This window comes from Podarcis tiliguerta, assembly GCF_965153285.1.
Source record: "Podarcis tiliguerta genome assembly, chromosome: 1".
In the NCBI taxonomy this organism is placed as follows: Eukaryota; Metazoa; Chordata; class Lepidosauria; order Squamata; family Lacertidae; genus Podarcis; species Podarcis tiliguerta.
The window spans coordinates 67,643,245-67,670,051 of record NC_139534.1 but is presented as its reverse complement, the minus strand read 5'-3'; the positions used below and the strand labels follow the sequence as shown (position 1 = coordinate 67,670,051).

The 26,807-nt window shown below is 41.1% G+C and overlaps 3 protein-coding genes across 5 annotated transcripts in view; all 3 read left to right on the top strand.

The window, feature by feature from the left end:
- DENND5A (DENN domain containing 5A) overlaps positions 1-26,807 on the top strand; it is a 609,609-nt gene that overhangs the window by 123,991 nt on the left and 458,811 nt on the right. The window lies entirely within an intron of this gene.
- Positions 1,148-26,807, top strand: NRIP3 (nuclear receptor interacting protein 3). 3 transcript variants are annotated; one of them, XM_083410076.1, is made up of 8 exons: positions 1,148-1,366; positions 14,521-14,700; positions 15,275-15,357; positions 19,984-20,123; positions 22,051-22,103; positions 22,210-22,304; positions 23,126-23,209; positions 23,497-26,807. In XM_083410076.1, exons 1-8 carry the CDS (start codon positions 1,199-1,201, stop codon positions 23,510-23,512), a joined length of 819 nt encoding a protein of 272 aa, XP_083266202.1. In that variant the 5' UTR covers positions 1,148-1,198; the 3' UTR covers positions 23,513-26,807. The 3 variants fall into 3 exon arrangements, with proteins under 3 accessions (XP_083266202.1, XP_083266203.1, XP_083266201.1); XM_083410077.1 differs by lacking the exon at positions 23,126-23,209; XM_083410075.1 differs by lacking the exon at positions 23,497-26,807 and having other exon boundaries at positions 23,126-23,477.
- Positions 4,962-6,039, top strand: LOC310663071 (cilia- and flagella-associated protein 77-like). The gene has a single exon (XM_083410664.1). It carries the CDS (start codon positions 5,071-5,073, stop codon positions 5,899-5,901), a length of 831 nt encoding a protein of 276 aa, XP_083266790.1. The 5' UTR covers positions 4,962-5,070; the 3' UTR covers positions 5,902-6,039.

Here is a 26,807-nt window from a genome sequence, read left to right as displayed (position 1 = left end):
CTCTCTCTCTCTCTCACACACACACACACACACACACGCACACACACACACACACACTGCCACACACAATTTGCAAGGGCAAAGATTGTATAATTAGCCAAAGACCTGGGAGGAGAAGAATGGTTTTGCTTGGCACTTAAAGATATGTAACGAAGGCACCAGGCAAATCTCCCTGGGGAATGTTCAGAGGCCCTAATTTGGGCCATAAGCCAGTTTTTCACCAGCCCTACCCTTCTGCCCCACATGGGGTGTCCTACCACCTGTGTGGCAGGTAAAGCCATGGTTATAAGGAACAATTGGAAGCCTTTGATTGTGCTTCCTCTGCAAGGGGGGGCTTTTAAATTTGGTGCTAAAAGCAAGCACTTCTGGGATTGCTTCCACCTGGAAACAGGGTGGAAAACTGAGTGTGAGGTGAAATGGAATGGAATATTGTGAAAAAGGCTGGCTGGCTGGCTGGCCGGCTGGAACACTGGAATATTGGCTGGCATACTGAATGCTTTGGTATAAGTTCCACTTGTTTATCCTATTTCCAGTATCACATCCAAGCAGCACTGAGTTTGGTGCGATAAGCATGCACCCAAAGCTGCCTTAAATGACTTGCACGTGTGTTGTATATTGGCAGCGTTAACTAAGCTATATTGTGTCTGAGGATTCTTGCAGGGAAGCCAGTATATGCACACAGCCTTTTGATTTTGAAAGCACACCTTAGTCTGTGGTTTATACATCTGCAGCAGATGGTTCTGCTTTTAAATATATATACATATTAAACATATACCAGACTGCCTTTAAAAATAAAATAAAATTAGAAGGTCACATCTGTTTATTTTGAAAGAAAACGCTAGCTCATTTTATCAAGAGTTCTTTCCTTGAAAAGCCCAAGCTGCGAGTGAAAGATGCAAGACAGACAGCCTAGTACAGCAAAACATTGCTTTCCGCCCCCTCAAAAGGAAGCTGGTAATTCCTAGACTGATTGTGAGCCAACTCATGCCATATTCGATGTGTGTAACATATTGCAGTGTACATAACCCCTCCTTTACTACGCCGCACTGGCTGGGATACCTGCTGTTCTCAAAAACGTCACGCGGATTCTGTTATAAAGTCCACCACAATAGATCGCCGGGGCATTTGTTTCCATATAGACGCTTGGCAGCAGCTTTGGAGAGAAAGAAAGGCAGACAAGAGGAGACAGATCGGAAAGATGTTTTACTCAGGGCTCCTAACAGACAGAAAGGATGTGGACCTGAGGGAAGCTGCATCTCTCCGACAACAGAGGAGAATGAAGCAGGCAGTGCAGTTTAACCACAAGGACTCGGCTGACCTGCTACCATTAGATGGGCTGAAAAAGCTGGGGACTTCAAAAGACACCGTAAGATGCTGTTTGTGTGTGTATATGTGTGTGTGTAAAAATCTATATCAAGAAAACATAAGATTAAAAGGATGGATTTAAAACATTTTAGTCTGTTGATTCTAGTGGTGTTTTAAAGATAATGATCTCTGTTGCCTTTGGAAGCCATAGAAAATTAGCATTTTAATTAAGCTGTTGGGGATGCAGAGGGAGGATAAAGACCGAGGAAATGGTGGGGGAAGAGCTTTACATGAGATATGTTTTCTGTTTTTGGTATCAAAAATAGTTTATATTTGGTGGTGCAGCTAGGTAATTCTGAACTCTGGACTTTATGGTCTTATGGGGGGCTTTTAAGATGGAAATGTATAATTAAAAAACATACTTCAAAATGTGGTAATAAGCCACCCCAGCTCATTCTGTTGAGCAGGACCCTGGACTTCTATCCCAAAGTCCTGTCCCTGACATAACGTTTATATAGCCATGCTTGCAAGTGCAATCAAGCATCCTTTGCATTGTGATTTAAAAAAGAAAAGAAAAGATGGCCTTATTCAGCCATATTGATATATAGTCAATTCAATGTATTCTGTACAAATGTTAGATATGTGAATTGGTCAGTTGGTGAGTTGATCAGATTAGGCGTAGTTTTGTAATAAGAAAACTGGAGATCAAACACAGGTGATGACTTCCTGAGTTTGTACTTTAACTTCTCTTTATTAAGGTAAATTCCAGTCCTGCTACTTCAACATGGTTCCAGTTGATTTCAGTGAAACTTCCTTCCAGGGAACTGTGTTCAGAACTGCAGCTTTGGGGCCTTATTGCTGCATTGCCTGTTTTGTCTTTTGCAGATAGCAGTTTCCGAATGGTACCAAGCAGCAAAAGCAGTGTTGGGGAGAGGGTTTTTAAAATTATTCCCTTAGCTTCATGACCTTGATAGAATATTTTTTGGGGGGTGGGGGTGGGGAGGAGTACTGTGGCTGCGTTCCTGATGATGTTCATTTGTTTGGCCCTCAGTCAAGTCTATTGTCTCCCACATAAGGGGAAGCTATATTCCTTTGAGTTCTACAACATACATCTGCAAAGCTTTCTAGCTTTTGAAAATAGAAGCATACATTAGAGACACAAAACAGGATGAAAATCTATTTGAGCAGGAAGTGAAGTTGTGTCCATTCTGATTTTTATCCCCCCCCCACCCCGAGTTCTATATGTTATCTACTCACAACATTTGACGATAAGATGAATATAGTGAATCTTTTTAAAAAACAAAAAAACTTTAACCGTGTATAGTTTTGATGTCACCAGAATTTAGGATTAGATGTGTAACAGTGAAAATGGAAAGTGGCAGTGTTTTGCTTAATATATAGGAGGTGTTTCTAAAAACCATACCAGGCTTTAGCCTCAGAACAAGTACTGGCCAAAACTATGATTTCTGCTCTAATTTAAAACTCTGGGAATTCACACTCCAGTCCAACCTTCAAAACGTATAGTCTGACCACCACAGAGGAGAAAATTGCACCCCATATACTGTCAGTCCATTCCTCATATCATTTGGGGTAAATACTGCATCAAGGATATGCCATTCCCCCCAAGTTGGACCAGTAGTCATTTGACACAACCCCACTGAAATTAAGTCTTACAATGCACTTGCTAGAGCCCTACACATCAAATCATCCTGTAGTAATCACAATATACTCAGAGGTGAACAACAGTGTTTGAAATATATAACTAGTAAAGGGAGAGGGATGGGGCATTTAGTGCTATACCGTATCTATGGCTTTGCATAAAACTCCCTGTACAAAGATTACAAATTAGTGGTGTAAAGACTTCTTTAGCATTTTCTAGAGCAGGGGTGGTAAACCAATGGCCTGTAGCTGTATCCAGCATCCAGAAGACATTTTTGTGCCCCCTCCAGAGAACCCTTCCCAAATTTTGGTGGTTGAAGATCACCGAATCATAGAATTGTAGAGTTGAAAGGGACCCTAAGGATCATGTAGTCCCAGCCCCTGAAATGCAGGAATCTCAACTAAAGCACCCAACAGATGGCCATCCAACCTCTGCTTCAGTGAAGGAGAGTCCACCACCTTCCAAGGGAGTCCAGACCACTGTTGAACAGCTCTTACTGTCAGAAAGTTCTTCCTGATGTTTAGTCAGAATCTCCTACCTTGTAACATGAATCTGTTGGTCCGGGTCCTGCCCTCCAGAGCAAGAGAAAACATTTGGCAGCCCTTTAGATATTTGAAGATGGCTATCCTATCTCCTGTGGGTTAAATCACAGAGCCTAGGACTTGCCGATCAGAAGGTCGGTGGTTTGAATCCCTGCGACAGAGTGAGCTCCCGTTGCTCGGTCCCTGCTTCTGTCAACCTAGCAGTTCAAAAGCACGTCAACGGGCAAGTAGATAAATAGGTACCGCTCCAGTGGGAAGGTAAACAGCGTTTCCGTGCGCTGCTCTGGTTCACCAGAAGCGGCTTAGTCATGCTGGCCACATGACGCAGAAGCTGTACACCAGCTCCCTCGGCCAATAAAGCGAGATGAGCGCCGCAACCCCAGAGTCGGTCACAACTGGACCTAATGGTCAGGGGTCCCTTTACCTTTACTTTATCCTATCTCCTCTTAGTCTCTTTTTTCCAGCCAAAGCATACCCAGCTCCCTTAACCACTTGATAATATTGGTCGCCATCCTCTGCACATGTTCCAGCTTGTCAATATCTTTTTTAAATTGTTTTGCCCAGAAATAAGCATAGTATGCCAGATGCAGTCTGACCAAGGCAGAATAGAGCAGTACTTTTACTTCTCTTGAGTAGGACACTATACTTCTGTTGACCTGGAATACAATATTTCTTGAACTGATGGTTCTGTTGTGCAAGTCCTAAAAATGTGTTCATTGTGTTTTTACTCCATGGGTCACCAAACAATTCCCCCAAATTTCTTTATAGAGGGCCCTTCTGCAGTGCTTTACAATCTTTGTGAGCAGCACTTCCTGTACACTGATGGCTTCCAAACAGAGGTAGCTTCTCAACGTCATTTTCAAGAGCAGCTGAAGTTATGAAACTATAGAAAGCACAGAGTGCTTCACCTGTTTAGTTGTGAGAGTTCAGAGCCAGAAGGCAGAGAGACAGAGTACAAACTAGAGAGCATGTGGCAGTTTAAAAGGGGAGGAATGCTTATTGCTCCATGAATTTAATAAGGAAGAATAAATGAGCTTAAATAATTTTATATTTAATAGAGCCCACTTTTACACTTTAGCCACATCCACTTGCTTTGTCCATGCCAACATTTACACTTGCCCACTTTGATAAAAAGTACCCAGAAGCTTAGCTATGGGTCAATGTAGTTCTTGTCCTGAAAAGTGTTAGCCACCTATGCTTTAGAAATTAAGTGTTAACTTTCCTAAAAATGGAAGTCAAACACCTGAGATAACCATCCTCCTGTTTAACGAACATCATTTCGTTTGAAAATGCCCTCCTCCCTCCTCTCCAACCACACACACACACACACACACACACACTGTATTGAGTGACTTACTGACATCTACTGAATGAATAGATCAGGGTTTGATGACACAGTGAATCACAACAATAAATTTTGCATGGTCTGTGATGTCACCCCAAGGCTTCAGGTTACACTCAAGTGACCACAGAGGCCTGCATTAAATATTTGTTTGGAGAGAGAGAGAGAGAGAGAGAGAGAGGGAGCGCATGAGGTGTTTGATTACTACTTATTGATCAGCAATGGAATCATTCGTAAGAAGGTACCTTGATAAGCAGAAGAGGAGGGCCAGCGTTAGTGACATTTGCCCACCCCCACTGCTACCACTGACCAGGGATGATATCAAACCAGGGACAGAAAATGACAGGCTTGGACTGGTGAGAGACACCATGTTTCAGAACCACCTCATTCTAAAGCCAGAGCTAGGAAGGACCCTCAGAAGGTGTGCAAAGATTCCTGGTTCAGATTTTGTGTATGGATTAACTCTACGCGGGACTGACGGAGGAATGCCTGAAGCAATAGGGAACTGGCGGGTAATGACACCCACTGTCACCAAAAAGAAGGAGAAGCCAAAGGACTACATAGTCATGAACTATAGAGGAATAAAAGCTGGTCTTTTCACAGCAAAGGAACACTACCTGTATCGCCAGCACCATGATGTGCGCCGCAAAGGAGCTGATGGGGATAGGTTCCCAAGGGATCCACCTCGTCTTCCCGATGCCATGACCTATGGGAGGCCCTATCGTCCTTCCACCCCCTTCATAGATGTCTTTCAACATAAGTTTGGGGACCAATGGGTGGAGGAGAACCGAAAAAACTGTGTATATGTTAAAGAAAACAAGCATAAGAAAAGGCGAGGAAAGATGTATGATACACGGGCTGTCATGCTGAGGAAATATCAAATGCCAGTAAAGAAAGATCCTCCGTGGATCATGCCACAATTTCGGAAAATTGCTCCCCATCTTAACACCTTTCCAAGTCTAGAAGATCGAGTGAAGGCTTTCAAAGCCAAGGAAATGGAAGCTGCAGTTCGACATGGCCAGCTAGCTCAGGGCATTTATACACATTTATAGGATTCAGCTTTTATCAATATGCAACCTCTTTGTATGTCTCAAAAGTAACACTTGCTATGTTACGATTAAAAAAAAGAAAGGTTGTGATTTGTTCTTGCTACTGATAATACAGTATTAAAATGAAGTTTCCAGCAAGAAGTTGCAATTGGTTCTCTTGTAACAGAACAAACTCACTGCCAGTGAGTAAGATGGAATACATGGCTGCCACTGTGCCACCAAAGAACCACATCACAACCTGTGGAATCTGCATGCTGCCACAATTTAACACAGTGCAATAGCCCACCTGCTACATTAGCAGCGGTTGGCTTCAGTAAATAAAAGTGTGGCAGTGTTATGCAAAACTGTTAACTATAGAAGAGGTCAGAGAAGGGGCAGAGCAGAGACAGGACTGGGGATAAATTGTTTAAACATCACAGCACCCTCTATTTTCATGCAAAACTGCATTCTTAATAAATGGGAGTAACCAGGCATATGATTCTATGATTGCAGCCGACATCCAGCACAGTCAGGTACTGTATATAGCTCTACTGGCACAAAGCAAACCGCTGTAAAGAATTGTAACGGCACACATCTTTGGAATTAGTGTTTCTGACTGATATAAATCCAATATTGCTTCAACACAAGTTCTTAATATATAATAATCAATTTATAGGTACACAAATAATGACACTTTTGCCACATATCCATGCCTCCTGATGTAAATTCTGTCCCCCAGTTTTGTCACAGCATTTATTGTGATTTACTGCATCAGAAGGTTTATTTCCTTTATATAAATGAAGCTGTGGTGTTTGCTTTCTCTCCTCCCACCCAGAGCTACCTACTTGCACACATCTCCCAACCACATATAAATAATAATAGGCACATTAAACAAAAGAGAGAAAACATGTTTAAGGCTAAAGTACATGTGACATTATAATCTACCGGTATTTCTTTTTTTTAAAATGCTTACAGTTGTTACTTTTTAAAAAGAAAAAGGCAGTTACAGGGCTGCAATCTGAAACATGTTTCCACTCCAGAATGAGCTCTTAAAAGGCCAATGGCAGCCAGGCAGGCGGGATTTCCAGCAAGAAAGAGGTTTGGGCCCCTGAACTAGTAGTTCCATGTTAGCGGAAAACAGCCGGTTGATTGTGGTTCGAGGACCCCCAACCCCCGTGTGGTGGAAATAAACACACAAAGACGCGTGGTATAAGGTTTATGGGCAAGGAAAAGGCCACAACTTTATTGGTTACTGCAATGAAAAGGTATTGGCTTAGGCATTGGATGACCACAGCAGAGGGGTTGAATCATCAGTAGAGTAGATGGAGCCAGTTGATGCCTATCCAACTATAGGCTCACCCCTGATGTCACCGGGGGTCGTGCCATGGCCTCCAGCCAAGCAGGCATCGGACAGAATACACGACCGCCGGATTCCTTTAACGGAATACCCAAATCGAAGGCGTAGGCGATGGCCACACCTAGCCTTCCCACACAGCATAACACCCAAATCCAATGCCTAACCTACCCACCAATACCACAAAAGTTGTGACGGTTGCTACGAGGTAGGCGAAAAAACCCATAGGCCTAATGCCAACAGGAAAAACTCCTACTAGGCCCCCAGACAACCGGGCGACCAACCTAAGGTCCATAGCAAGGCCAGAGGAAAACTTAAGCCCTGAGCTAGAGGGAGTGGAGGGTGGGTGACTCGCGGAGTGGCGACGTGGAAAGAGGCCGAAGAGGGGGCCGGCGCCAGAATATATCCCGGCCAGGCACGCCCCTTCTACGGGCGGCTCCAGGTGGGAGCCGCCTCCTGGGCGTGCGGCGCCGGCCAGGTGAGCCGGAAGGAGCAGGGGCTCCCGCCCCTGCGTGGGCGGGGTCGGAGCTCCCGTCCACAACCACTCCCCTCCCCTCTGGGGAGGAGAGTCTTTGCAGAAACTCACCTGACTTTCCCTGCCATATTATCACTAACAAGACAGACCTCTCCATCTTTCTTATCAACATTGGCAGCCTTTCTAGGACAGCACTATAATGCTCAGGTCAAATGGGTCTTAGAACAATTGTGAAGTAGAGCTCATGCTTTGTATGCAAAAGGTATTGCCCAGGTTCAGTAACTGGCATCTCCTGTCAAAAACCCTGGAGAATCACCACCAGTCAGTGTTGACAGTACTGATCTTGATGACCAATCGTCTGGCTCAATATAAGGCAGCTCCACATGTCCCTATGTTGCCATTCCCAGCAGCCACTGGTAGCAATCTGAAGGGCGCGGGGGGGGGGCGCCCAGAAAAATGTGAGGGGACCATACCCCCTATTTTTTACCTGAACCTATAACCACGGCCCATCCTGTTCTCACAGAGACCTAACAGGAGGTACTCGGGAGAAGTTATTCCCTTATCCCCATGTAAGAGAAAAATGAAGCACACCTATCTATCATTCAGCTTGATCCCAAGGCAAGGAGCTGCAGCCAAGAATTTGTAGTCTATGCATTCAACAATTCTCACATGTGGCCTCCCGCTTTGTACACATAGAATCATAGAGTTGTAGACTTGGCAGGGACCCCAAGGGCAATCTGGTCCAATCCCTTGCACCGCAGGAATCACAGCAAAAGAATCCCTAACAGATGGCCCTCCAACTTCTCCTTAAAATCCTCCAATGAAGGAGAGTCCACCACCTTCCAAGGTAATCCAATCCAGTGTTGAATAGTCCTTACTATTACACCAGAAATTTATTCCTAATGTTTAATTGTATTTGAATCCATTGGTTCAGGTCTTACCCTCTGGAGCAGCTGAAAACAAGCTTGCTCCATCTTCCATGGGACAGTCCTTCAGATATCTGAAGATGGCTATCCTATCACCTCTCAGTCTTTTCGTCTTCAGGCTAAACAAACCCAGCTCCCTCCATCAATCCTCATATAGCTTGGTTTCCAGACCCTTTATCAGCTTGGTCAGCCTCTTTTGCCACGTTCCAGGTTCTCAATATACTTAAATTGTGATAGCCAGAACTGGACATTAGCTACCCCTCCCAGTTTAGTGTCATCTACAAATTTGATTTCATCCAAGTAATTTATAAAGATGTTGAACGAACACTGGGCACAGGACACAACCCTACAGCACCCCACTTATCACTTTTTCCCAGGCTGACAAAAACTGTTTGTGAGCATTCGTTGCGTTTTGTCAGTCACCCAGCTACAAATCCACCTAACTCCTTGTAGCCACATTTTACCAGCTTCTGCACAAGAATATCACGGGGGATTTTATCAAAGCCCTCACTAAAATAAAGAAAAATTACATCCCGAGCCTTTCTCCATGAAAAACACCCAAAGGGGATATTGTACAACTAGTGTTTAGATTGAAGCTAGTTAACATAGTGGTAAAAATAAAATCCAGGGTTGTAAAGATCATTTGGGAAGGCCTTTTCTGCATATAAATTCCATGCTTTATAAATTCTGGCTGTGTGGTAGAGGGATGCTAGCAGAAATATCAAAGTATAGATTTAACTAAAAAATTGAGGCAAAGACAGATGGTCTCACCCCTTAGTTTTTGCCAGGGAAAAAGATCACTTCCTTGGAAACAACCCGCTGATGGACTGTGTTTCCTTGCCAGATTATTTTATCCACTTCATTTACTGTCCAACCTTCTCCATTCTTATAGTCCATTCCTGCAGAACATTCAGAATGCATAAACTAATGCATTATATTCCCTTTTTATTTAAAACATCACACAACTTGATAAATGGTATTGCTGTTTTAGATTTGCTGTTATTAACATGTTGTATGGGCAACATATGTATACATATATAATCTGGAGATTCAGATAATCTGAAGATTCAGATAAAGGGAGCTCTAAGCTTTTCCAAAGTGCAAATCTTCGTTTTCAGGAAGCCTCTGTTGGATGATTTTTTACTGCGGTTCTTATATCTTTCTGGTTTTCACTGCCCAGTTTCTTCTTGTTTGCATTTTTTTGTATCTTGCTCATATTTTCTAAATGTATTTCCTATAGAGACAGTTATTTGTGTGTATATTGTGTGTGGGTTATGTCTAGAATAACTAAAAGGTCAAACAAGATAGTGCAGATATGCAAGACAGTATGAAATATTGCTTTAAATGTTACATTACACATACTAATTTTTAGCAATTATTGCCTGTTCATTATGCTGATTGCTAGTTAACTAAAATATCATGTTACTTGTCTATCATGACTCATAATCTAATATACACAGTATATATTGGCTGCTTGCATTTTACTTCCATGGCTTTTTCAGCATTTCCCCCCTGAAGTTTATTTCATTTGCAAGGCTCCAGTTCTCTACCTATATACTTCTGCTATCTATTTCTAGGTCATGCTAAAGTTAATGGTTGCATGACAAGCTACCCTACTGAATGTCACTCCTCATACAACCTTTAAGGGTCCAGGAATATTGTCCTCTTTTGCATCTTACCAACCTGCACTAAAGTACTCAGGAATAAGTTATATAATTAGGAAAATGCCCATTGTTGCGAAAAAAGTGTGTGTATGGGCTTAGGATGGGGAAGAAATATGGGTCACTTCACATTTTAGTGCAAACCTACCTAATTCACACTTCCCAAAACAATATGCAAAACTAGGACAAAGCTTTTCTTTGAAATTCACACTTCTCCGAATGCTGCAATGTAGTTATCCACTCAAAAATATGTCACCAAAAATAGGTGTATTGGGGAAGTCATGCATAAAGAGGCGAGCATTAGTGAAAATATGCAAAAATGTGTATTTTACCACCTTATGTATCTATGATTCCCCTTCAGGTCCAAAGAACTATAAGCAGAGCTGTGTAAAAGGTTTTCTGTAAAAGCCACTGGAAATATTTCTGAGATATCTCTGGAAAGGACAATGAGAAGGAGAATAGGAATGGGGAACATGTGACTATCCAAATGTTGGACTCCAACTCCCATCAGCCCCCAGCCAGCATGGCATGGGCCAGTCTCTTTCACCAGCTTAGCAGAGGTGGTTGTTTGAAATATATATAGTGCGTTCTTATTGTACAACTAGGGAGTATACTATGTGTGATAGAGAAATATTATTTATAGCTTTGCCCTCTGTCCTTTCATCGTCTAATGTATATTTGCTGAGTGCTTAGTTTGTTGATGCCTGCAGAAACAAAAGAATTCCCCAATCTTGCCTTAAGGCATGTGCAGTCTAGTTCTGTCAAGAGTAACTGCAAGACACCAGCGGTTCTCACAGAACTGGATAGCAAAGAAAAAGAAGCTGGTGCTGGGAATGCTTTGTGGAATATTTATGTTAGATGCAGACACAAAATGATTCTTGCTAGATAATATAGCTTGAACCAGGAGATCCATGGGAAATTTAGGAATAGCAGAAGAAGAGAGAACCACAGCAGGCACAGCCATCCTATAAACTTATCATAGTAGCTTGCCTGTCATGGTTTCCTCCAAAGAACCTCAAATCTGACAAGGATCCTGAGGGTTCCATTATGGAAATAGTTAGTTACTTCACAGAAATACAGTTTTCCTTAACTTGGAGAGAGTATGTATTGTATTCAGGCCTGAGGCTTCAATTGGTGTTTTATGTGAATGTGAAGGCTGCTTTGATTCTGGGGCATATGTTTGAGTCCACTTCTGAATTCTTCTTCCTATTAACATTTTTAAGTGATGTGAGATGTGAGAGAGACTCCAGTGTGCTTTTTAGTACTGTTCCATACAGTGCTGAGAGAGTAAGTTTGTTTTATTATCACTCTCTGTCGTTATGTTGGCTTACCCCTTTAAATATAATTTACTGCTTTAGGATGTAGCGGCTCAAGTTCTTTATGCGATCCCTTGTGTCATTTCTTTCTCAGTTGTTTCCCTTGTGACATGCTCACACCCACAACCCTACTCCAGGTGTGAATATTCAAAGGCTTCAAAACAGTGCTATGTCACAGATTGCAGAAAGGACAGGGGCATTAAATAGGGATGTGTGTGTTTTATATATAAAAAGTCAGCGTCATGATATTTAAACACTTCTACTTTGTGAAGAAAGGACAGAAAGCAGGATAGAGGAAAATAATAAAAAAAGCTTGTTAAATTTAAAAGAGTACTCTCTATGATTCTCAAAATGATTACTGATGTGTGTTTTTCAGTGTCAAAAGCAGCCTGGTGAACATTCCCTTGTTCCATCTTGTAATTCACAACACCCCCTTAGTTCATTCTACTTTCAGGACGTGGTGAGTTGCAGTCAATTAGAACATTCACTGCAACATTCATGAGGCTGATTCTGGTTCAAACCACCCAGATCTGCTTAACAACACATTCTTCCACATGAGGGATGTGAAAATTGTTCAATGGGCTGATCGTAAAACTGCATAAAATTGGTTCTTATACGGAGGGCGTTTACCACATGCTGAAGCGGCCCAATACAGTATTCCCAAAAGACCCTTCCAGTGCTATGGGGGTGGGGGATAGGAAGAAAGTGCCTTGATTGGGTAGTCAGGTGAAACAGAGGAAAGGGAGCTCCCTCAGAATTTATGGTAAACTGTACAATAATGTCATGAATGAGATTTTTTTAAAAATCAAGTTTGTAATGCTAGAGAGTTTTATATAGTAAAACTCAACAAATAAACATTAAAAGCCACTGGATTGACATGGGCTGATTTACTATAAGAGTTTAAGACAAAATAACACAATCAACAGTGAAGATGGAAGAAGGAGAGAGTAAAAGTGCATAGAATGAGGCACTTCATCCTAAAGAAGGAGAGAGGGAGGAGGATGAGAAGAGAGTCCAAGGAAGAAGGAAGGGATTGGGGAAAGCCCACAGCTACAAAGTCTTGGCACTAAGAGTAATAATTGCTCAATAGTAATTTGTTTGGCCAAATCAAATAAACATTGTCTGAACTTTGCATTTAGTCTTTATTTAGAATTATTGCAACCATTGCATCCCAAGTCCCAAGAAATGGGGAGTCCCAAGGCTGAGAGAATGTTCATCCTGTCATGTACTACCAAGCAGAAAATGGAAATACTAGACCCCCCTGATTCTTTATAGTATATCTTTATCCTGGTCTGGCTTTTGCACTCATATTCCCTGTTCCGGTACTATAAGACTACTTATGTAGGATATACAGTATTACAATTAGAGCAGCCTCACTTTTGTTCAGGGAAGCTCTATGTCTTTAATGGCTATGGCTTTTTCCAGTATGGAAATGCAGCAGTTGGAAAGCAACACAATTGGAATTTGAATGTCATGAAGTTGTTAAAGGCATCCCTAATAATAAATGCAGTTCAATCCAATGCATGTTTACTCAGAAACTTCCAGGCTGCAAGTGTCTGCATGCCTTCAGAACTGAGCAAAATATCTTCAGCATCCCAGAGCCAAAGGCAAAATGAAAAACCTGCCCAGCAAGTCCACAGAACTCAACTGAACTTTTTAAATTTTCCACATAAAATCCCAGATATACCTGTGATTGGAGCTGTTCTAATGCAGAGAAAACAGTGAATGGGCACCACAAAACCACATCCTCAAAAATTATTTCCCCAATATCTCCGACATTAGCTTACTGTGTTGTGCACACATTTAAATAATAGCAACATATTTATGCCACTTACTAAATTTTACATGCTGCTTCACTCTTTAGTGATAAATATACTCTCCTTTAGAAAATTAGTGATAATGCTTTTTCCCCAAATTGCACTCCTGTCCCCTGTATGTGAAATTGTTTTCCTCATCCAAGCAACTAAATATGTCAAAATGTCCTGAAATATCTTTGAACCACCATTTGTAAATACTGAATGACAACAGAAATTATCCACTCCTTTATAAATTTCAGCCTGCCATTTTCTCCATGCAGAACCTTTGGGATGAGGACTTTGTTGACTGCAAGAAAAAAAAATAGGTACAAAAGGAGAATTCCCTAGATGGCAAGATTCAGGTTTGGGGAAAGTACTCTTCAGTGAGAGAACCCAAGCAGAGTTTTAAAAACACAAAATATGTAGCAAAGTAAAGCGTGGAAATATAGGCAATTAGACCTTTAAAATATGTTCATATGAGTTGCAAAATGCTCCTCTTCCTCAGTATAGGAAAACACCACATGTTTGATAAGTTAAAAATTACTTACAAACTCTTCGAAGGTCTGATTCATGTGTTTTCCATATAGCATTCAGAAAAAGCTGAACAGACAACGAAACTTGACTTAGTTACAGTGGTGAAAGTTCCTAAATTATTGATAGAGGAACTCAAGAGTTGCTTTTAAGAGCCATTCAGCTAAACTGAAGTAACCAGTTTAGACTCTTCACATGCTGAGCTTCTCAGACAGACTAAGGGGAATAAAGTCTTGATTACCTACTCTCTCCCAAGCTGAGCTACACCTGCCAGGACAGCTAACTCTATGGTCTTAACCCCTTCATGCATTAATTAGACTTAACCTTGTTGGTTATAGGAGGCTTGTTATCCCACAGATTTTAGGCTGAGTCCTGTTCTTAGACTTTTCAACAACAAAGGGCCACATACTTTGTCACACTGTATGTGTGTGTTTAGATACAAACATACATATTTAATGCTGCCAAAATATTTTTTCCTTAGTTGCATAAATAATGCATGTATTTAAAGGACAGCATTCTTCAACTGTTTGGTTTCAATCAACCTATATTTCCCCCTACCCTGATTTTCTTTTTCTTTTTTTAAGCAACCACACAACATCCTCCAGAGACGGTTGATGGAGACAAACATGTCCAGGTTGCGCCACAACCGGGGCAGCTGCTCTCAGAAGAACGAACTCTCACTCCAGACAAATAAACTGAATCAAATGAAACTGGATGGCCCAAAGAAAACAGAGCAAGAAGACCTCATCCTGGTGTGTTGCCAGGTATGCTTCATGGGCCTACATTTGATATTTCAGCCAGTCTTCCACTACAGTGAGAATGCTGCACCCAATTCCCTATGTGGCTGAACCCAAATACAGCCAAAGCTTTATGCGGCGGCAATATCTGTGATCACAGCAGCATTTTTAAGAATCCATTGTGACCATGGGGGATCATTCTTAGCAGCTGCATCTGTCTCCACAGTGTGTGGTGGGGTTACATTTCATGTTTGCTGGATGAATACATGCCTGGAGCCATCATGTGGAGAAAAAATGCACAGTGTGAACCAAGCCATACATAAGATAGGCAGATAAAATGGATGAGATTATGAAAAGCACATCCTGGCTGATGGAATACTGAACTTGGATGAGTGTTCACGTGTGAAGCTGGAGAATGAATTTCTTCAAGAGTAGAATTAGTAAATGAGAAATCAGCCCTCCACTGGTGATACAAAAAAGGGTTCCACAGATAGATCACAATGGGGGGGGGGGTGTTTGTTTCCAGAATGCTACACTACAGCACAAATAAAAATCGAAGCTGTCAGTTGATTCTTTCAAATACTCTGTTTTGCCCCAACAGTGCGCTGGGAAGGAACTGCAAGTTGTGGTTGATACTGGATGTCAGAGCAATATCATATCATCTGCATGTCTCGAGCGACTAGGGTAAGGAGTTCGTTTTCTAGACTGTTAGTTAAAAGCATGTGACAGTGTTCACCTGACCTCACTGCTGCACACCAAGATGGACAGGGAAAGGGAGCAGGTTAGTGCATTGCAAATCTACCAGTGGGAGTGCCAGATCTGCTTCACTAATGCATTTGCACTGTGCTGACTTGGCGAGCACGCTTCTGTACCTTTAAGAGCTGGATGGCAGACACAAATTCCACTGGGGATGCTTTTTCCCACACCAGGAAACTGAGTACTTGTTGAATTTCTATCTGTTGCATAACTTTTAAAGGTAAAGGACTGCCAGACAAAAAGTTGACAATTTTGTTCTAGAGCAGGCATAGGAAAACTCCAGCTCCCCAGACTACGATTCCCAGCAACCCTGACCACTGGTCCAGTTAGCTAAGGATGATGGGAATTGTAGTCCCAAACATCTGGAGGGCCAGAGTTTGCCTATGCCTGTTCTAGAGTGAGTTCTCATTCAACAGGGAAAGGTTGTAGCTTAGTGGTGGTGATGTTTTACATGCAAAGCAGCCATTGAGTCTTAAGAAGAGCAGGAAAGACTCCTGACTGAAACTTATGAACATCAGAAAAACCTCGGTCTATGGTGTTATCCAACAATCAAGTCCAGGATTAATTTCCCACAAAGGCCAACCATACGCCTATGAGAGGTTCACCAACATGATGTAAGTGCAATAGCACTCTGGGCACCTACCTATTGCCAGCTAGTGCAGACCAGGGATGCAGAACTTGTGCCACCCCAGATGCTGATGGGAATTGCAGCCCAACAGTGTCAGGGGGGTGGTGGCACAGGTTCCCCACTTCTGAACTAGGTGGTAACAATACTGAACTAGATAGATCAAGGAACTAGATGGGCTTGGGATAAGGCAGTTTCCTAGGGTGTTGCAACGTGAAAGTAGGTTTGCCAACTTTTCAAACTGGTTACTGTAACTGTGTTTTTAACAGCAGTGATATGAAAATATTAGCAAGCCAGGAAAATTGTCTCTATACTTTGACCTTAAGTCTACCTTCTGCCCACTTCTGCTATGAGAATAACTTTGTGTCTGTGGCTATGGTGCTTTGGAGCCCTCTCTACAACTGTGTCCAAAAGAGGGAAGATGTTGTCTGATGTTTGTAGTTGGAATTCCTTTTTGGAGTGTATCTCATGTTAAGTTTCTCATAAACATCTTGTTACAGGAATACTGATCAAACAATGGGGGCAGTCAGATGCAAATGAGATTAAAAGCTGTATCTGCAGAAATTCCCTCTTCTATACAACTATTAAAAGTGCAGGAGTTCTGCCCTCTATATAACCACTCTAAAGCCAACTGCTAGGAGATTGAGTTGCCTGCTTTCGATCTGGCCCCTGCTAAGGTGCCTTTAAGGGCTGTTTGATCTGCAGCAAATTAGCAGATGATGATGTGTGTTTCCATCTTGTGAAAAACTTGCTAATTCCTGCTTTTCAAGATGCTATGAAAGAGACAAGAGCAGGTCAGGCCCATTTCTTTTTCTCCGCCAGCTGGCAATCCACTCAGATGCATTGTTTGGTATGTCAGCAGCTAAAATCCATGTTGCTAATTGCAAAGGTGATGATAGATGTCTTTGCTAATTATTTATAGCTGTTAGCTTGTATTCCTCCTTTTTAGATACGATATTGTCTATTTTTTCTTATTGTTACGGCCTTTGGCTGCATAACATGATGTTGATTGAGTGTGGAGTACTCTTGTTCCAAGAGTGTGGAGTACTCTTGTTCAGGGTTTGGGGCAGCCATCTCCTTGCCCAAGATACTCAATTTCGATCCACCTCCCTTGTTCTGCTTCCCATCAAAACAAGGTCTCTGAAGGTCATGCACTCTTCCTCCTAAAGTAAAGGGACCCCTGACCATTAGGTCCAGTCGTGACCGACTCTATTCCACCCTTGCGCTTAAGCTGAGCCATTTTCAGTATCAGTGCCCTATCTTGAAACATGTGAAATACAAATGAAAAAAGTGCCTCTGAGCACATAAGGAGTGTGTAAGCCTTGCCACAACCCAGCACATGAATGTGGGCCTTTGTCAGAAGAGTTTTTATATTCAGTTGTTGTGACACAGTGGGGAGAGTTGAACTCCAGTCTGCTCTAATTTTTGAAATTATCTTAAAACCTTGTGTGCTCAGACTGTGCAATCTTAACCTGTGCCAGGGAAATTGGAGCCTATATTTCTTGGGGAGGAGGGAAGGAAGGAGAGGGAACATTGAATGTAGTACTCACCATATGGTGATCTGTTCTTTAGCCATGTATCTCAGCCAGAAGTACTGTCTACCAACCAGGGCAGAACAGAGCATGCTTCCATGCCAACACACTGATAAATGTTTAAACTTTAGCTAACCAAATGAGATCTTCCTTGACAAGGCAATAAAAATTAACATGGGTTCATACACTGACTTGTTTAACTAAAAGGCAGGCACGAGTGCACTGCGATCAGCGCCCATGTCATAGAAGCATTCTTATCTCCTATAAGCAGATCTTAATAATCTGAAGTATAGAAGATCGGGCCCAAACTAGTTAGTCTCTAAGACTAAGGCAGTCTCTGCCTGCCAAGTAAAAGGATTGCTGTTCTGAATTCTTTGCATGGAGGGTGGGATACAATTTAATTATCAAGCACAAAATACACATTAAGTAATTGCAATGTACTTTGCAGAAAAGGGCTATGGAAATTATTAACATGTTAATCAGAATATTTAACGATGGCAAATTATATAAAGGACTGGGCGTCTTAGCTATCGGAACTGGTCATACACTGTACCATATTTAACTTGTTGGAAGATCAAAGGAAGAAAAAGTTGAGGAAATGGGTAGAGCATTTTTCTCGTCTTTTGCTCTGATCCATCTAGCTCATTTAATAGATAGGAGAATGGGTTCTTCAAAGTAACCGTATCAAAGTGCCTTTAGCATTGACTCATCTCTGCATAGGTCATAAATCAGTCACTGATGACTCATATTGCAAAGCAGTGCAGTAGAAAAATACCACAAAGGAGGCACAAATGAAAGTAGGTTCTCATGGAAAATGAAAGGAATTATAGCTGTTGGACAGACTGTTTTTAAAAAAACAAAAAACCGTCAGTCCAGCACAGGCACACTGTTAGGACAAAGCTAAGGGTGAGGAGGAAAGAATAGCAAGCATTATGGAATTGTGAGTTCCCTCAGAAGTACTTGGTTTGACCCTATGGAATGTCACAAATCCACCGAGACACTGTCTCCTGTGTAGGCCCCACTGAAAGAAAATGAAAAGGAAGGATTCTGTAAGAGCCCAGCCAATAGTATGTTGTGATATCAGAAGCATTTTTTAAAAAAACCCTTTTAAAAATAAATAACTAAATGTTTATATAATCAACATTTTAAATGTAACATCTAATTTTAAAAGATCCCCGAGATGTATACATTTCCCCAGCTCTCTCTGTCTCATCTAATCGCCTGCCTAATTCCATCATGCTCAGCTTTTCTTTTCCCTATAGAAACTCTGCTCTGGTCACCCTAGGAAGGTCCAAACATGGTGGTTGCCCATAACCCTGTTTGGATGCTGTTAGAGCATGGCTGAAAGCATGGGATGCAGCCCTGGAAGAGATTCATTATTCAAGGACACCTCTAGAGATGCTGCAGGAAAGCGGGTGTCCAGAACGCACCATCCCGACCTTGTCAATTATGTAATGGGGCAAGAAATTAGCACAGACTAAACTCCCCAGTGGGTTTGATCCGCAGGGATTAGATATCCTATCCGAGCTCATCCAATTGCTGAAGTAAGCACAGTGATGAAAATGCCCTAAGAGAAAACAAGTCTAAGAAACAGAGGGAAGAATTCTCATTTTTAGCTGGATGGTAGTTCTGGTAGATCAGAAAAATCGCTAGACTCTTCTTGAGCATTCCCCAGACGTGGTCTTGGTTTAGCGTAAAGAGGGGGCATGTAAGAAATGAAAAGAATCCAAATAATCCTCAAATGTTACTTGACAGAGCAGTAGAACATTATGTATTAGCGAAAGACAAAAGGCTTGCCAGGTTTTAATGTCTTACTAATTTGTTCCTTTTTCCCACGAGTCAGGCTAGCACAATCTGCCACTGAGCAAAAACATCCGTGCTTTCTTCTTTCTCTGAAAGTGCCCGTTGTCACCCTTGTTGTTCATATGAATTTTAGACATATTGGCACAAAGAATAAGATGTAACCAAGAAATTAAAAGTATAAGAGTGGGACCAAGACAATATAAATTAAAAGCATTTGCAGACAATGTAGTGATATCTGTAGAAGAACCAACAGAGTCAACCCCGAAAGAATTACAAGAGTTAAAAAAGGGGGGGATGTAGCAGGATTTAAGATTAATACAGACAAATCAAACTCTTGGTAAAAAATATGAATGATGAGAACAAAAATTACAAGATGTGTCAGGACTAAAGATTGAAAGAAAGGTAAAGTATCTAGGTGTATGGTTAACAGCAAATAATATAAAGCTGTATAAAAATAATTATTTATCTGTATCAGATACTAATTACAGAATAGGAATGACTATGCTCCGTTCCAGGATACAACACAATACAAGTACTGGCATCCTAAAATGAACAAACTCCTGACGTAAACCCAGTGACTTTTTCCTTGTGCAGATTAAAGGAGCACATGAAACCCTTTAAGCCCGAAGGAGAGAAGATTTCATTGCCACACAGTATGAAAGTGATTGGCCACATAGAACACCTGGTTCTTACCATGGGGACTATTCATGTGGACTGTTCAGCAATTGTGGCAGGTGAGTGTTCAGGCAGGTTCAGGCAAACCTATTTTTGTACATTATGGTGCAATTTCTAAGTTTATTTGGTAAACAGGTTTGGGAGGCTTTTGACTTGTTTCTAAAATCTGTTGGATTGAGATTACAAAAATATGTTGTGGTTGTACCCTGAGAAGCCAAACCTCTCTCAATTCACTGTCAGTTTCCTTTTTTTTTAAATCTATTTGGTTGGATCCAGACTGAATTAGTCGAGCTTAGGGGAGTTAGTGTGGCATACTTGTTAGAGTATCTTTCACCATGACTACTGGCTCTGCAGGTTAGGGCAGATGGAAGCTGCAGTCTAGAAGCATCTGGAGGACATCAGGTTAGGGAAGGTGGGCTAAAACAGTCTTAGCCAACCTGGTGCCCTCCAGCTGTTTTGGACTACAACTCCCATTAGAGCTGTTAAGCATGTTGGACTAGGACTGGGAAGACAGGTTCAAATACCCACTCAGCCATGAGGTTAACTGGATGGCCTAGGGTCAATCACTGCCTTGCAACGTAACAGGGTTCTTGTGAGGATAAAATGGGATAAAGAACCATGTTTGCTTTCCTGAGATCCTCAGAGGGAGGGTAGGATATAAACTCTTTGTAAAAGGAAAACGCAAAAGCCTTACTTGCCGCTGATTTCAATGAAAACTAACCAACATTAATTCCAATCCTCTAAGTGCAACTAACTCACTCTGGACCCAACCCTATTGGATTAAAGTGACTCACAGTGGAAGGACCCATCCTCAGTAATGGAACACAAGCTTGGAATGTACGAGAACACAGCTTAAATCCCTACTTCCTCAAGTTTAAAAGGATCCTTGGAAGTCTAATTGAGAAAACTCTATTTAGCCTCACTGTTGCCTCTGGTCAAAAACAGTTTGTAGGTTTCTGAAACAATATGAAGTCCTGCAAAACCCATTTACCAGTGATGAAAGTGGGATAAGTACATATACCAGAAGTTGGAATTCCTTTTTCCAATTGCCTTTTAAAACTATCTTTCAGTTGCCTCCAGCCAGCTACTTTATAAGTTCAATTTCACACATTTCTATGTGAATTTAAGCTTGTGCTTTGGACAGGAATGCTTTGGGGACTGACCAAGAAGGGGATTATAGTTAGTACATTGTTTTTCCTAGCTTAATTTGGGCATGCAGAATCATGTTCTCTTAGAAGATTTGAAAGTTTTAAAGTTATTAAGCACCTCTCAATATGCTTTCCCCGCACCATCAAGTAAAGACAATCAGACTACAAAGTTCTGGGATTAAGCGGCAGGGTTACAAACTCAGAGTATAATTTATATAACTGTATTAGAAATATTTATATATTTATTTGGATAATAAGTATATATGAGTCTATATGCATTGAAATTTTTAACTGTTAAGTGTCATAGTGATATACTAAACCCTAAAATAAATAATAATAATGATAGAGTATTATTTCCAGGCAGTACTGGCACCTCTCATGTATAAATGACAGCCTTTACAATTCTAAATTTGGCTCAACAGAAACTACCCTGAGACCACTACGAATTCTTTGCCATCAGCAATGATTTCTTATCACTGTTCTACAGAGGAATCAATTCAGTGACTTAGATATAAGGAACAGGTCACAGAAAGAATGGTTACTTGCATGAAAAGAAAATTCAGAAAAGAAAAGAAATTAATACATCCTTCAGCACTATTGATTAATACTTGGCTTCACAGAACAAGCAAAGGATTAGATTTACATAGTGACTGAACTATTAGGAAGGGTAAAGTTGAGGGAAGAGCAGGTTCTTCTTCAGCTGCTTTAGACAAATTGAGTTGGCAGGGACCCCTCTACCGCACTAACACATCTCATGGAAGTATGAGCTCGTGTATGTGTTAGATTGATTCATCATAGCATTTTATCTCTGTCTGAACATGTTTCTCTCCCTTTCCAGAAGATAATGATAAAAACTTCTCCCTGGGGTTACAGACACTGAAATCTTTGAAGGTAAAACTCTGTTCCCCTCCCAACTTTTGGTATCCCCTATTTTCTTTTACTGAGGTGATCTTAACCTGTTGTCTAATTTGTTTTCTTATATTCCCTCTAATTTTAGTGTGTGATAAACCTTGAAAAGTATCACTTGATCTTGGGGAAGACAGACAGGGTAGAAATTCCTTTTGTCATTAATGCCTCTGCACACGAAGAGAAGTGAGTACTGAACTCTAAAGCTGCACAGATATATTTAGAGTGACAATATCCAGTCAAATCAGCGGCATAGTGAATGTGTGGAGGAAATGGATCCTGACTAGGGATGGCATATAATTTGAGGGTTTCATGATAGTTACCATGTGCTATCCAAAGTATGTTTACTGCAGCACGAAAAAGCTGCTGTAAGTAGAGAACTGAATGGTGAAACTGTCACATTATTGAACTCGCCCCTAGATGTGAGTGAAGAAGATATGAATATTTTTAAGGTGTTTTTTTTAACACCAATCAGACTGAATATGGTTTAAAACATTGGTTCTGATTACCAAAGCCTATCATACAGGCAATGCGTATATTTTCTGCTTCATTTGGCGGGTTTGCACTGGGATATCCTGCTTTCAGTAAGTGCTTAGGACACACTCCTGCATTTTAGTCAGGGAATAGCATGGAAGTTTCCAAGAAAGGGAGAAAGAAAGAGAAAATGAGACAATGGTATACCATTCAGCATTTTTAATGTTGATGGGGACTATATTGCTCCTGGGCATGTGTGTTAACTGTACCATGGGAGGTTTATTTCTGGAATATTTTCCCCCCAAAGAGGTATAGTATTACAAAGGTGATGAAATAGGCTCTTTTCAAGAATATAATAAATTAGGCTTTCAGTTGCCCCAAGTACATTTGTGCCCCCTTTCCACAAATTAAGTGCTGATTAGGAGTTTGATAAATAATATATATAGGATCTATGAAATCAGAGGTTTTAGGTAAGGAAATATATTTTACACACAGTTATGAGGTGCCTTGCTTGCTAAACAGTTATTTTCTAGGGCACATCCTCATGGCAGCCACCTGCGCTCCTGGTTCAGAGCTGTAGGACACAGCTGGAAGCCTGGGAAGTGTCCCTGGAAAAGGCAGGTACCTTTTTCCTCCAGGATATCCTGTGCTGGCCATACAGGTGGTACAGCCCAGGCTGGTCTTGTAGCCATCCCTGTCAGCAGAGTGGGCAGGCTGGGAAGCAGCATGGGTTGCATGCAGCCCCTGGTGCTTATGGAGTGTGGGGTTGAACGACTGCATGAGCACATCCAGCCCCCAAGTTAGCGCCATGTGCATATGTATTTGCTATAATGAGATCGAGCTTGGCAAAAAACCAAAACAGAGCCGACTCTTTTGTCACACTGGTTTATGCTTCTCATTTCAGCACTTCTGAGGCCTGAAGAGAATGCACTGCTGGCTTCAGAGAATAAGGCTTTGTGACTGAAAGGAGAGTCGGCAATACTGATAACCCCACCTCTTGCTAGACTGTAGCTAGCTTGTAGCTAAATGAAGGAAGGAGTCTAGGGCAACTTCAGGCATTCACTCACCATGCCAAGAGTCTGGACAGTGGACTTCTAAAAGCACACCTGAGTCCACTCTTAAAAATGATGTCCTCTTTATGGTCATCTAAATATGAAAATGTTTCTTTTACATCTTTTTTGTTATGAATGGAAATTATATTGAAATGAAATGAATTGCCTCTTGTGAGACTGAAAAAGACCATTTTTATAACTTTTGAACTAATTGTATTTAGCTGCAATGAGAGGCTGTGAGAATCAGATTTTTAGAATTATTTTTAAACAGAGAATGATTAATAATTGGACATGATTGGGTTAAAACCAGAGCTTATTTACAATTAAATAAGTTCATCCAAATGCTCACGTAAGTTTAAGATAATATATATTTTTTCAAGGGTACTGAAGGTGGTATGATGGAACTATTGTTGCTTGTATTATTAGATATTTTCCAAATTTCAATATCTCAGAAAATGTTGTTCTTGATTTCTCATTTTGAAATATTGATGTCAACAGTAAGAAGGTGGAGCACAGTTTAAATCTATATAATACTCAGCTTTTCATAATAGCATAAGTAACTGGATTTCCAGATTTTAAACAAATTATCTAGAACCATAGTGTAGCATACATAAGAATTTTAATGTCTACTTGTTCAGCATTAATATTTTAGTTTATTTTCTTCAAATTTTGTTGCATAATTTTCTCAGTTGTGATTGTTTTAAACTGTATGTGTGAGCCTTTTATTAGCCCATAACTCCTGGCAAAAAGATATTATCAGTAGACATGGATAGACCTCTAAATAGTTACCAACATTTTGGCATAATAATTTTCATCACTCCTTAAGGCTGGTTATGAGATAATTTTGGAAAAAAACATTTCATCATCTTAATGCCCAGATACTTTTTGCCTTTGTATCTCCAAGGTATTCTACAATATATATATTACTAGAATTTCAAGTGTATTTACCTTTATCTTGTAAGCAGCAAATTCACCAAATAATCTAAAAACATTGAGTTCTGGACTGATTTTTCAGCATGGTTATTGTTTTATAGTATAAAACCGGATTGAGAAATGAGAGAAAGAGAGAATGAGTGTACTGTATATAAAAATACACTGTGGGGAACAATGTTGCTATGGCAGCCCCTTCCATTTTCTCTAAAAAAATGAATATCCGTGTCCTGTCATACTCCCTTTGGGGTCATTCTCACTAATGGCATGACTGCTTGATTCCCAAGAAGAGCAATTATCACTCAATATTATCCACCGAACAGGGAATTTAGACACTTACCACCAGAGACAATATTATAATAATGATATATATTCAAGCAGGCTCTCCACTGTTCTAAACATCATATGATGAGCCGCAGGGAAAGACAGAACCACTTCTTCCCTGCTCCCGGGACAGCACCTTGTTTCTTTTATTCCCTTAGAGCACGGTGGTCCAACACATGGCCCAGGGGCCATGTGTGACCCTTGAGGCCTTTTTTGGCGGCTCTCAGCAACATTTGATGACCCCCCTCAGCCCTTGCGCTGCCCTTGCAAAGCTGGCTAAGCAAGGCACTGAGCTTGGGGAGAGAGGCATGAAGACTCCCCCAGCCTCCTTCCCAAAGCCAAAGGAGCTAGGAGGGCTCTAGGTACCTGTCAGAGCCTCATGGTGCCTCCCAAAAGTCCACCTCACTTTGCCAGCTTTGGGAAAGCAGTGTGAGGGCTGGGGGAGCCTCAGAATTCAGCCTGGCTTCCGCTCCCTGCACATGTGTGACAAGGCAGTGTGCAGCCCGTGGGCTTCATGTTGAATCACTCTTGCAGTCCACTTGGTATGAGAAGTTGGACCACCCTGCCTTAGAGTCTCAATAATGCTGTATGCTATGACACACTCTTCAGCGAACTATCTGGTTTTCTCCATTAGGCTGATAATACCACAGACAATTCCTGTCCTATAACTTCTTGGCACTGCTTTCTATAAGGGTCTTGAGCTTTTTGCTACCAGCAATAGGTATTCTTCAATTGGTTCTGGGTGATACGTTTAGTTGTGCAAATTTACTCAAAAATAAGTGTGTTGTGGCCGCAGTGTGGATTAACAACATGTGTAGCACATAATTGTCTGATTGTTTCAACATGCAGTTCAACTTGCACTAGCAGCTACGTTACAAATGTGTTGAGCTGCAAACTGAAGTGTGCTCAATCGTAAAACTTATATAGTATGTGCTCAAGTCTGCATATATCTGCTTAACCCATATTCACAACAGGCTACGGTGGTCATATTTGTGCACCAATCCATAGATACAAAAATAGCAAGCAATATATACAGGAAAATGATCTTACACACATGCACTCTCTTCCTTCCTGAGAACATGGGGAGCTGTTTTGTATATAGACACCCCTCTCCCTTGCTCCTTGTTCAAGCTATTTTCTCTAAGCTTCTGTCCATAGTGCACCTCAAGCCACCATACCAAGCTCCCATATATGGAGCTGTATGGTTAGCTATACGACTATATGATTAGCATCACAGATGTGCTTCTAATTACACCAGTTAATTAAATGCTTTGCAGGAAAGAAGCTTTGGTAGACTTGGGTGTGGGTGGGTGTTGTCAAACCAACAGGATGCAATACACACTTTAGACACAACAGATCCCTTTTAAAACTTATCTAGTAGACTTTGTACTGAATATGCACTTACATTTTGAAGAACCCTAATTAAATTCAATGGAAATAAGTACTGGCATTGAATAAAAAGGGGTAGAAAACCAATGCTTTTAGGCTAGCGTTAGTTTTCAATATTTGATCTGGTTTGGTCATTCTGGCAGTGACCACAAAGAATATGCAATGGCTACAACATCTTTAGCACTCCCAAACTAGTATATATATTTTAATAATTTGTAGTTTGGCTTTTTGCAATGGGTTTGATAACATCCATGTACAGCGCTGGTGTTGCTCACAGATTTGAAGTATAAATGTTTGGATATATTTTTATCTTTCTGTGCATCATTGCCCTCAATACTTATATATCTATATTTACAAAACAAAACTTTTATGTGTTTGCGAGGTGAACTGCACTGTGTGTATACCTGCCAACATGTAGTTGAAAAATAAAATATATTTGTCTATGCTACTTATGTGGCATTTGGCTACTTTAGTGTTTATTACTGTGATGATTATGAAAATAAATAAAATGTAAAACTTC

Bases quoted from the DNA above. Each gene is read 5' to 3' on its own strand.
- LOC310663071 (XM_083410664.1), top strand. From the start codon at position 5,071: ATGGAATCATTCGTAAGAAGGTACCTTGATAAGCAGAAGAGGAGGGCC.
- NRIP3 (XM_083410075.1), top strand. From the start codon at position 1,199: ATGTTTTACTCAGGGCTCCTAACAGACAGAAAGGATGTGGACCTGAGG. The intron at 20,124-22,050 runs GTGAGTGTTCAG...CTCCCTTTCCAG, and splicing joins CTGTTCAGCAATTGTGGCAG to AAGATAATGATAAAAACTTC. The intron at 22,104-22,209 runs GTAAAACTCTGT...CTCTAATTTTAG, and splicing joins AGACACTGAAATCTTTGAAG to TGTGTGATAAACCTTGAAAA.